This window comes from Montipora foliosa, chromosome 10, assembly GCF_036669935.1.
Source record: "Montipora foliosa isolate CH-2021 chromosome 10, ASM3666993v2, whole genome shotgun sequence".
In the NCBI taxonomy this organism is placed as follows: Eukaryota; Metazoa; Cnidaria; class Anthozoa; order Scleractinia; family Acroporidae; genus Montipora; species Montipora foliosa.
Genome location: NC_090878.1, coordinates 4,109,442 through 4,121,861, shown reverse-complemented (window position 1 = coordinate 4,121,861; position 12,420 = coordinate 4,109,442). Strand labels below are relative to the sequence as shown.

At 38.0% G+C, this 12,420-nt stretch overlaps 1 protein-coding gene across 1 annotated transcript; it reads left to right on the top strand.

Moving 5' to 3' along the window:
* Positions 1–1,269: 1,269 nt before the first annotated feature.
* LOC137973635 (thioredoxin-like) lies at positions 1,270–10,454 on the top strand. The gene is made up of 5 exons (XM_068820482.1): positions 1,270–1,437; positions 3,552–3,656; positions 4,468–4,527; positions 5,622–5,684; positions 7,953–10,454. The coding sequence occupies exons 1-5, from the start codon at positions 1,411–1,413 to the stop codon at positions 8,073–8,075; spliced, it is 378 nt and encodes a 125-aa protein (XP_068676583.1). The 5' UTR covers positions 1,270–1,410; the 3' UTR covers positions 8,076–10,454.
* The last annotated feature ends 1,966 nt before the right edge of the window (positions 10,455–12,420 follow it).

Sequence of the window (12,420 nt, the reverse complement as noted above, 5' to 3'; positions counted from 1 at the left end):
TCGAGGCAACACAGCAGCTCTCAGAAGGTACATTGTGTTCGAATTGCTACCCAAACCGAAGACAAAAGACTATTCAACATTAACAATGGCCAAAACGTAAAAACAATAAAATTAAGGTGCTTTATTACCAAACGAAAGCCAGCTTATTAGTGCATTCATATTAGTCTTCCCAAACAAGACATATTTTAGTACTTGTCCTATTTTCAAAGTTTATACGGCGTGGTTTAAAGAGATACCTCATCATTAAAGCTTATGAAATTATTTATCGTCAAGACATCATAACCATTAAATGAATCTCTGAACAGTAGACTCCCAATTATCAATTTATAACTCGTGAACAAATTAGCGCGGGATAAACATGCAGCCAGGAGTTGTCATGTTGATTATCAACATCCTCTTTTTTAGAACAAATGTTTTCACCAAAAGGTTTTGCCCTTTGGAATAGTTTGGATTACGTCTTGAAAGATGAGTTCCTCAACTCAGAGTATTATACGTCAAATACGGAGAAAGCTTTTGACCAATTTTATAACAGTTCACTGAAGTACCTCTCTCTTAACTAGAACTTCCTAATACCTTTATTTTGATTGCAATTTTATTTGTTTATTTCCATTATTTTTTAATTGGTATTTTTACAGTTTTTTTTAGTCAGAATTACTCCAAGATTGTTTCTGAAAATCTCCCGGGAAGGATTGTCGTTGTATCGCCAGTTGGTCAAATGAGATATGAACTGGGGTGCTAATATGACTCGTGATTTTTCATTTGTGTAAATCGTGGTGTCCTGTGTGGGCTCGAGAGCTGAGTTATGAAGGTTAGGTTTATTTCCCACCTCTTTTGATTTAAAGCTGTCTAAATATGGTAATATTCAAAATACTAAACAGTTTCCTCTCCACACACTTCTCCCGGTTCGTCCTATTTTTAAGATTCTTGGATAAACTCCCTCTCCTCCCTCCCGGTTCTACTTCCTTCTTTACCAAGTTGGGCCTGCTTGAACGTCAGTGAATCATCGAAGTGTAAAGGGACGCATGATTTGATGTGAGTGGTTTAAGTGGGCTGTTACCAAATTTCTTTCAAATTTCCATCTTAAATAACTTGAGAAAGGGTTGAAATCGATTTGTCACCCAGTAAAAGACTTGATTTTCACCATCATTCGTATCACTTTAGCTATCTAAATAAAAATAAATATTGCGTTGACTGGAGGAAGTCAAGTGCGTCATCAAAGAGCTGAGAAGAACGAAAATGATGTTTTGTATTGCGTCGGTTTATTTATACTCTTGAGAAACAAAACACAAAGATCATTCTACTGAGAAATTATTCGCACGTATGAACTTCGCGGGTTATGAAACGACATACTACTCTACAAACAACTCAAAACATTCAGGGATTTCGATTATAGTCTTATTCCCTTAAACTATGGCAAAGAGGGAGATTCAGAGCCCGGTAGGTAACTACAAGATACACAAAACAATTCATGCTTAAAGTAAACTTCATAACCACAGTTGACTTAAATAAGGCATAAACATTCTACGTGGAGTTTCAGCTACTCGACGTCTGCTTCAAGTGAAGGGATTTGTGAAGCATAATTATCCTGAACTGTTTCGTTTTGTTGACTGAATTACATTGCTGATTTATTGGACTCGACTGATCTTGAAGCATTTGACTCGAATTGAGACACTGACATGCATGAAGACAATATTTACTTCAACTAATTTGCAAAAGGCTCGCCAGTTAACATTCTCAACAATCGACCGATGTTGGGATTTCGCTTGTTCAACAAGTAACTTAGACTATAAGTTCTCACTGTAACAAACTTATCATGTCAAAATTCACAGTTGTAAACGCAATGTTTTCTGTTCCACACTTATTTTCATGTTTATTTTTATGCTTCATTGATTCTTTTTTTCCTGTTTCCCTTTCTTTTAAGTTTCTCTTAAATAAGAACCATTTTACTCAAAAAAAAAAACCAAGATTAGTCAACAGGATAAGTTCAAAATCGAGTTAAACTTAGAGTTCTAATATTAGCCTTCCAACCGCATGTATTTATTTGAAAAGGAAATGTAGCTTGTGCGACTGGGGAATAATTAAGAACCGGATTACTGAATCGAGTATTAGGTCAGTATTTTATACAGACAATCAAAACTGTTTTCGGCGGGATTTAGAGACCCTGATCAATATAACCCAGGTTTGCGTGCCGTTTTTTTTTTTTTTTTCCGAGGTAAGCTATGAATGGCGTGCGAGTAATTCATTTCATGATCTGGCTTAATCAGTGAACATTGTTAAGTCAACGAAAAAGAAGAAAGCCGGAAAACTAAATGCTCTGTTGTAGTGTGCTCTATATAGACTGCATCTAATGCGAAACGTTAGTTTCCTTGTCTTAAACAGGTCAAGCGTTATTTTTATTTACTTGTATTTTTTTCTTTGCTCAATTAAGGAGGGTGCCTACTATTGTTATTGCGCATACGTTCTGCGCATATCTAGATACTCGGATTTCCTGTGGGTGGTGCTTATTAATACAGGGATATCTTTGTGCGGTTCAAAACTATGCGGATCCAAAGAAAAATTGGAGGTAACCATGCATTTTTCAAAAGGTAATTAAGGGCGTTCGCGCCCAAAATGTTCCCACGTACAGATTTTTTTTAAACTTGCCACGCAGAAAGGTAATGATCTACCTTTGCCAAAAAGGCACAAAAATGGGGGGTCACTGTGCTCGTTTTCGAGATCATGAGGTGCACTTTTAGAAGATTGCGTTACTTTTAAGACCATCGTAGCTCACAACTGTCAGCAATAAAAAAAGCTACATTAGTGAAATTTATATCAGGTAAACGTACTCAATTCGACATCATTAATATAACTAAATTAACCTTTGCAGCTGATGTCTTTTTCTGAGGTGAAATAGACCTTGAAAAACGATACATGTTAGTCTAAGAAAGAACGTCTGTCGCCCGAGAGCATAAAAGGCGAAATATTTGTAACTTCTCACGCACAGATTTTTGTTTTTTGTTAAAATGGACAAAATCAGAAAAGGAAGTGATCCACGGAAAGGAAAATAGGGGTCACCGAGCATTCAAGAGATTAAAATCGCTGCGAAGTTCTCAAAGCGATGGTATATTCGCACTGGCACGTCATTGCGCGACATTTCCGAGAAGACCTGGTTCCACAGCTATCCCATGATGAGACACGCTTTCATGTTCCATTCTTGTGGAAAACGTTTGCGCCTTTAGCATCGTGTTTACCTTCGTGGTCTGCGATGCATGACGTGTACGTGACATGCGCGAAAAAATGCGCAGTAGCAATGGGCGCGAACGTCCTTAAGCTTCAATTTGGAAGAAAAACCGCCCTACATTGCTTTGTATATTAAAGCTTTCTAAAAAATTGTTGAATATCTTTCAAAAATGTGTGGTTACCTCCAATTTTGTTTTTAAATTTCAATAACACTTGTTTAAGATCTCCTTTCCTGCATATTCATAGACCACGCAAAACTACCTTTGAATTAGTAAGCACCGTCTTTAAATCACTAACGTAGCAATGACCTAGACTTTTGTCTAAATCTACAGAAAGCCCTCAATGACCTTCTTGAAAGCAGTGGTGATAACTTAGTTGTGATTATCTTCTACGCTGATTGGTGCGGGCCTTGCAGATCAGTAGCACCCAAGCTTGAGGTAACATCGTTTGTGTTAACTTGAATCTATAGGCTTCTTTTCCTAGTCTTAATTAAGTGTCAGTTTTACAAGTGTACTTTTTTTCGGTTTTCTATACTCAGAGGTTGCAACATGCACGCCTATGCCAGTTCAGATTCACAGACCCAATCCATTCTGGTTGTGACGAATGAGCACATATTTTCCCGCTCTTGCGTGAATTTGCATAGAGCTCTAATTGGTTCATTTGATTCTTTGTGATTGGTCAATTCTCTGAAACCATACGTTGGTTCGGTTTAACACCACTATATTCAACCTTTATTTTAAAATGTCTAGTTCTGCAAATGGGTGCCGTCACGCAAGACGTCTAACTAAATAACATGAAATAGTTAAGAATAATGATAGCCTTCATATAATTTCCTACAAAATATTTATCATAGTATTAATTCTTATACAATATTAAAAAATCATTATTACTAAAAATGCTCAAATAACACTTTTAAAATTGGTCTGCGGACTTCATATTAACAATTTCGCTTGGCAACGCATCCTTAACAGTTCTACAAAAATAACTTTTTTTATAAGTCTCAGTATTGCCAGTAGTTCAAAAAATTTGTTCTCATTCAGTACAGTTCTTTAAGTCTTTGCCCTTCACAACATAGTCTGGAAAAGCCAGACCGCCGTCACCATGGATTGCTTTGTGGAACAAACTTTTATTCAATTTACGAAAAGCCAAAGTCACGAAACAAAAAAAAATTACATGGTACTCAACAACCCTGGTAATTATTTAAAAACCTATTGCACATTCCTCTTTCTCTTTTCCTCAACTGACTAGAAAATGGCAAGGGAGTTTCCAGATGTAGTTTTCGCTAAAGTTAACATCGAACATGCTGAGGTACGTATGGATTCCTCCAGTAGATCGATTTTAAACAGAATATATTAAGTAGTCGTACAAAAGCAGAAGCCTTGAAATATGCTAACTTGTATGCCTTGTCTTGGTCAGTTTAGCAAGCCAAACTTTTCAGAGAAGTTGGCTTGACTTCCCGCGCGATTCAACAGCCTATCTTACTTATGCTTAGTTCCTAGACAATTTTCCGGAGTAGTTCCAGCTGCTTCTGGAAGCTAACGACTAGTTTGAATTGAAGTTATAACTTTGTTCGTTTGCCTGGACTACCCAGGAATCATAAAGAACTTGTTGGTACTTATATAGTACCGGTTCAGATCGCCAGCACGAGTGACCATATCTCAGTAACCTCGTTTTTTTCGTTCTGTACTGTAAGGCAAGCCTAACATATCTTGCATGACATAAATACATTGAAAAAGAAACTCTGGCCGTGAATCACAGTACGGATAAAAAACTGCTTTAGTAATCGGCATAGTGTTACTAGTTTTCGGCAATTTAACCCTATCGTATAGGATCTTTCACGGAGATGACAACACCACAAGGAGACTTAAATACCACACGATTTTATCCAGTGTTAGAAAGGGAGAATTCCGCATTGAAAAAAAATCGACTTTGACTGTAAAATTGATTTGCCTAAATCTACACACCTATGATGACAATATACAAAAGAGGATGAGGTAAGAGTGCGAACCCTTTTAGTTTCGCAAAGCTATTTTAAGTTCTCGTTCACACGGCACCCATGTTTAGTCCCGAGGGATAGAAAACTTTTTGCGCACTGAAACTCGTTCCCAAACATTTCAACTCGAGGCTCCGGGTACGTAATCTACTGTCTATGGCCAATGCGGCCGCCGCGCGAATAATGCCCATGCCGGGCATATTTAACATTTCATCACGTCAATACAACTCCAATCAGGCGCCTCTCCAAAAATAGTTGCGTAGCTACGATTAGATTTTAAGAAACAATCATTTAAGAGGCACCGTTCTCTTACCTCATCCTCTATTGCAATGTATAACTGTCTCAGTTATAGACATACAAGCTTAATATTAATACTGTAAACACAAAGGTATAATTTTTTTCTCCATAGGAGGTCGCTACTCTGTTCGCCATCGTCTCTATTCCACACTTCAAGCTTTTTAAAAACAAAAAGGTAAATAGACATAGTTTTGGTCATTTGTGAAAACCACCAAATGGGATTTTCCTATTTAAACTTTCCCGGGGTGGGTTGGCTAGAGAGGTTGCTAACCATTTGAACTGCACCATTTCAAGACATAGTTAAAGAAACTCCCCAACCATTAATCAAGGATAACAGAACTCAGAATCTATGAAAGCATGATTTAAAATATTTTCCGGGGCCGGGAAAAATGGTGTAACTAAATATTTCGGTATCATATGTCGACTATCATTACACTCGTTTGCAAAATACTCGCGGAGTTGACAAAATACGGTCGAAATACCGTAAATTATAGATGAGATACGGTAAGATACGAACCATTTTTACGTAATCTTCGCGTCTTAGACATGAACGCGTAAAAGATGCAGGTCGCGTCTTATTAAAGATCTATCTTCTATGAGACGCTTCTTATTTTCTTCGTTGAAAATTTCTATATTAACCATGTTCTAAATAAAGCTTCACGTCTCGTCTACAATGATTGTTTTACAAGCGATATTACACGACGTTTCGAAGTCATCTTGACTTAATTATCAAGTGATAAATGTAATGGTCGTTTCAAGTTTGAATTAAGTGGTTTCTTATAACGTCAGCCTAAGAATTAGTGCGCGCGATTAAGGGGTTTGAAACCCCGAGCTTTTGAAACAGTTTTCCGTTTTGAGGAAATATCAGGGTAAACTTGGCTGTCTAATCCGCGAAATGCTTTTCATCCGTGAGTCGAAGCCAAAGTTGAAAATGCAATCAGACTCAATTCGCGCGAAAGTATTTGTTTAGAACACTTAATCTAGCGCACTAATTCGTTGGCTTACGTTATAAACAACCACTTATTTAAACTTGAAACGATGATTACATTTATCACTTGATAATGAGGTCAAGATGACTTCGAAACATCGTGTAATATCGCTGCTTTTTGTACTCGAATGTATTTCCAAATTATCGTTCTTCACTGATTCCCGATCCATTTGCGTCTTAGATAAGACGTATATTATTTTCCCCAGCGCAAATGGCCCTATTCCATCTAAATGACAGTAACGTTATTATTTTAACAGATGGGTCTTGAATGAGAATTACGTGCACTGTCATGTTAGTCTCGTACTCTGTCAAATAGAAGTGACCATACATGGAAATGATGCGACAAAGTGTAGTATGTTTTCATTTCTGCGCACGCGTTATTAAATTTTACGGCGAATTTCTCAAGTGCGCATGCTCCAAGATCAAAACTCGTGCTTGCAGTCGCATTCCAATCTAAAGGTTGCTAACCTTAGTTATAGTTGCCAAGGTAACTACATAGGGTTAAAAGGTGCCCGACTGATCAATAGCTACGTTATATCTTGTTAAAATCATCCCGCGCAAGGTAATCAAACGCGGCCCTATGCCCCAATGGCGGCCATAAGGATTGATGATGACGAAGGTAATCAAACATTTAAAAATGGTGATATTTATGAAGAAACGAATAGGAAAAGATACAAAAAGCTCTGATAATCCCCTAGGGCTTTTACTAAGCTACACAGGTAGAACACTTGCTATGATGCTAACTTAGCCATTTAGAGACATACTACAACGCGATATAAGTTTTAAAACAAGCTCTGTCTATTGACTCTGTTGGAAGAAGTCAGTATCAACGCTAAGACTAAATTATGCAAGGCTTGTGATTAGCTCGCAAGGTTCTTACGTGAGTCAGAATTGAGCCTGCGATCAGGCTGACTTGTTTGGGATATCAAGTGGGGAGGAGCCGCCTTCGCGCGAGAACGCGCGAGAAGAATGCAGTTTTCCTCACCCCAGTCTTCACGCCGGCTTCAGTTGCCGGCTCGCGCTGAGGGCTCCGCCACTAAAATAGGGAGCTTAAGCACGCGCGTTTTTGAGATGCGGACGGCAACTGGAAGAGAACATTTCACGTGACAGGACAGTGGTGTCTCCCAGATTTTTATACTAATCAACTCTAATGGAGACAAGATACTTGGCAATGTAAATGTGGTTGTGTCGAGACAAGTTAAAAGGGAAAACAGCTCACTTCCGGTTGCCCTACGCTTCTCAAAAACGCACGTGCATAAGCTCCCTACCCTCGATACCCCAAACAGGTCACCCTCCTCGCTGGTCAGTCAGACTTCCCGAGAAAGGCAATTTTTAAAACAGCTCAGTCCTTCATCATATCATGACACATGTAGAAGTTGTATGCCCTTGTTATGGGTTCCTAACGTCAGTCAAGCTCTCCATTAACTGAATTTCCTTAAAACATTGTAATTTCAGGAAGTGAGTGACATTAGAGGATCAAATGAGGCAAGCCTAAAGGAACTAATAGTCGCATGGAAGGACGTCAATGTACGAACCGAGAAACCAACGCTTCGGCGTCAAACACAACTGAAAGACTAAAGCTGGGACTATTTATTTACATCTTAAAGTACACCTAAACTCAAATATTTTTCGTTTCTAATTTCAATCCCTGCAATATTTTGCCATTTGTACCTCAGAATTTTGCTTTTTATGTGCCACGCAAGTTGCGCAAAGTTAGCAAAACTGGCAATCATTCGGACCCACGACCGAGCTGTCAGAAGCATGGGTCTATTCTTGATTTTACGTCACAAACTAATTTGCAATGGAAATGCTCTTTGAAACTTGAATGCAAAGCAGTTTGTGACGTAAGATCAAGAATAGGCCCATGCCTCTCACAGCACGGTCGTGCGTCTAAATGACTGCAAGTCTTACTTACTAACTTTACATAAAAAGAGAGGGACTTTATTTAAGTGTTTAGACGTTCTAGCGCTGTAGCACTAATTGGGGACATTGTAAATTGAAATTAACAATTAACACAAATCAAGTCAAATGTTGGTTTTTGAGGAGAGGGGAAACCGGAGTACCCAGAGAAAACATCTCGGTACAGAGAAGAGAACCAACAAACTCAACCCACATGTGACGCCGAGTCTGGGAATTGAACCCGGGCCACATTGGTGGGAGATTAATGCTCTCACCACTGCGCCATCCCTACACACACGAAAAGCAAAATTGAGGTGAAAATTGTAAAATATGTTTGCTTTAAGTGAAAAGAATGATCTTGGCAACAAAACGTTTTTGACTTTAGGTGCACTTTAAACTAAAGAGAAATGAGAACTCTTTTACTTGAAAAAAAAAAACCACTACTTTGCGATGTAAAGTATGTGTGGGTGGGGGGTGGGGGTTGGGAGGTGTGTGTGTGTGTGTGGGAGGGGGCAGGGGGAGGGGGAGGGCCAAATTATGAGCGTACAACTATCATAATACTAGGTCAATGTGTTGTGCTCTTTGAGAGGCAAATATTTTTAAAACGATTTTATACATTTTTCTTTTAACGAAGAAGTTTGATGACGGTGTAAAAATAGATTTCAAAATAAAAAGTAAGAATAAGATTGCATTTACGAACGTCGTGGCAAGTAGTTAAGAAATATAATTTGAAACAGAATTTAATTTCAAGACATCTGCGTCACTAAAACAATCTAAAAATTATAGTCTCTGTCGTGATTATTTAGACATATTACAGCTATTGCTTAACAAATGAAAAGCCCCATTAAATTCCCAATCCATTTTTATTTTAATCTTCGTCTGGTATATAAAACTGTGCCAAGACAAGAGGGTGAGAGCAACGGAGAAAAGAATCATCTTTTTAAGTTCTAGGGACATTTTTTTAATTAACGCGCGGTGTAACTTTGAACACTGTTAATATTCGCAAAATTCACACACGCAGACTAAAGCGAACCCACAATCCTGGACAAAAATCGTTGAGGCGTTTCTCAAGTTTCGTCTTTTTGGACAATAATTACGACAAAGGCCGAACAATATCCCCACCCCTCCCAACTCCCCCAAGACAACGTTGTCTATAAGGGTCTTACCTTTGTTGAACACTAAATTTCATTGGCTGTATAGTGTCGTACTTCCTATTGTTTTCCGTGCTAAATCCATTGTTATCTTTGTTCGTTCTATTGTTCTTTTGGCCAATCATGAAGCCCATTCAATGAGGTACCGCACGACCCGAAATAACGGAGCTCCTATCCTTCAACATCGTTAGGGATGAGAGGGGTATCTGTAACATGAAGATTTACTTCATGGAAGTAATTGGTTTAGATAGAGCGGTTTTCAAATGAGTGTCGTAAAACCAAAACCAAAGTAACTACTTTGGCCAATCAAAAAAGAACGGAAACAATCCAGTAAACCAATCAAAACTCGAAGTAATTACACGTAGATGACAGAAAGCGCGGGAAAATGTGCACACGCGAGCTACGATTGGTTTTGGTTTCACTTCTGATTGGTTGAAAAAGTGGCGCGAGAACTTTGAACCAATCACTGAGTGAAGTAATCATAAACCAAAGTAATTATCTAATTACTTTCAACACTCAATTGAAAACCGCTCTATGGAGAAGGAAGTAAAGTGTCTCAACGATTTTGATCAGGATTGCAGCTTTCTTATTGCGTCACGTTCAATTAAGTAATAAATATCAAATAGCTAAAGATATAGCGCATTGGATGTACAAAAAAACATTAGGACCAGTTTTTATAGTCACGGTTGATTCAAAAACGAATGAAGTAGATTAGAGAAATTTAGTTTCAAAACCAAAGCAAGCAATTCCTTCTCACTTTTAAAAAAGCAACATTGTTAATCTACTTTAAATCAGTCCTGAAACTCGCGCAGTGTGAATTTTCTTTGGGATAAAAAAAGTATTAAGATTATCGGACCACCGCATAGAAATTAGGAAAAACAAGTTATGAATAAAAATCTTAAGTGTGTTTGCAGGAAAGTTACTCGTGGCAACAGGGAATAAGTAACACAATAACACATTGTAAGGAGTTACAACTTTTTTTGCCCAGAAAATCAAAACCATCAGAATGACAATCTTGGCGTAGGATTTCCTTTGGGGAACTTATGACATCTTCCAAGGCGCTCGTCGGTTGTCATGGCAACATAGTATTTACCACAACATTTGAAACACAATTTTGCAAAAAGGTCAGCTCAGATAAATTTAAAATCAGTTCAAGGTAACTGAAACTTTTTCAAAGCGATCAAATACAAATGGTAAGTAAATAGATAAAAGGATTGGCTAGAAGTGACTGCATCGTGAAACGATATAAAAACCGAGAGCCTTCTTTAGTTGGACAATTTTGGCTGAACATCGACTGGCTAATTCTGTAAATTGATGGTTTGGGGTTAAATTAAATTTGTTTCATCAACTGTCTGATCGATTGATTGATTGATTGATTAATTAATGATTGATGATTAATTCATGATTTACGGTACGAATCACTGATGGCTTGATGGTTTGATTGATGATTTATTGATTGTTTCCTTGATTGTTCGATTACGTTGATCATTTGTTCTATTCGTTGATCAATTAAGTTATTGATTAATTGATTTATTGATCGATTGATTAGTTGATTGACGAGCTGATGGATTGATTGATCAATGGATCAATCAATCGATTGAATTATCCGATGACTGATTGATTAATCGTTCGATGAACGAATATTAGGGAAAAAAGGGCAGCTATCTACTCCGCCTTCCATACGATCCTTACCTGAGGTTCCGTTGTCGTCTTTACGTTAGCGGCAATCGTCGTCCGTAAGGAAGAGAGTAATATGTCCATCGATCCTGTCTTGGCTGCTTCCTCCTCCACAAGCAATCATCCCAGGCTACCTTCAGCAAATGACGTTTTGGGAAGGGATAGAACTTTCTTCCTGAACCTTAAGGTCAGAAATAAGAATCTTGGTTCATAGGAATGGCTAATAATTTAGAGTCAATTAATAAAAGAGTTAATAGAAAGCAACACACGATAGCAACGCTTGGTAGCTCTTATTCGCATTGTTACACTTGCTGTGAAGATTTCACCCCGATCCACAATTGATAACTCTATTGCCCATCATAATACAGAGTTTCTTAAAGCGAAGTAGCCTACATTTGAATTGTTGCAATTAATGCTGTAAGTATACCATCCAGGTTATCACTTATACAGATTTAGGTATAAATTATGAAGGTGTTTCAAAACTGTATTCCATCGATGACAGTTAATCACGGAATGGTCGTAAAGAATCTTCTCCCTGTCCATGAAGAAAAAAGCCGTTTACCATAACTGATTCAGCCAATAAATGCATCATGAAAAGAGAGGTATTAACCATGGCGTTTTTTTTTACCTTGTAAAGAAAGGAGATCACTTTTAATCATTTGTCTGAGTGGTTCACGTTACCCGCTCCAGAAAAAAGGGGCCCTTCATTTCGGAAAATCACTCAAACTCTTTAAGGCATTCTTTTTTTCCCCATTCCAACCCAGAGGGCGTTTTAATATAATGTATTTAAAGCGTAATAAGCATGAAACATTTGGAGGTAAGACAGTACCCTCTCCTTTTGAGTTCCGAAAGTTAAGTTATCTGTGTACACATCACTTCATTTATAAATTAATTTATAAAAACTGCAATGCCGTGTAACAATCTATGCATTACGTTGGATCAATACAAACAGTTGTGAGCATAAACACACCCCTGTTTGGACAAATCAAACAACGTTCACGGAGGCATTCTCTTCAAAACGAAACTACCGTCGGCCAAACCTAGCATGCTCAGTGCTCAAACTCACTAGAAAGCAGACGCAGACAGCTGTTTCGGGCTTATCTGTGTAACAAGCCCGGTAAGATAATAATATACATGAAGTTACACAATTGTAATTGGTCAAAAGAGGAGTGCATTTGAACAGGTAATCACGTGAT

Excerpts from the sequence above, each read along its gene's own strand:
- LOC137973635 (XM_068820482.1), top strand. The coding sequence starts at position 1,411 with ATGGCAAAGAGGGAGATTCAGAGCCCG. Across the intron at positions 3,657-4,467 it reads CAGTAGCACCCAAGCTTGAG|AAAATGGCAAGGGAGTTTCC; the intron begins GTAACATCGTTT and ends TCAACTGACTAG. Across the intron at positions 4,528-5,621 it reads TTAACATCGAACATGCTGAG|GAGGTCGCTACTCTGTTCGC; the intron begins GTACGTATGGAT and ends TTTTCTCCATAG.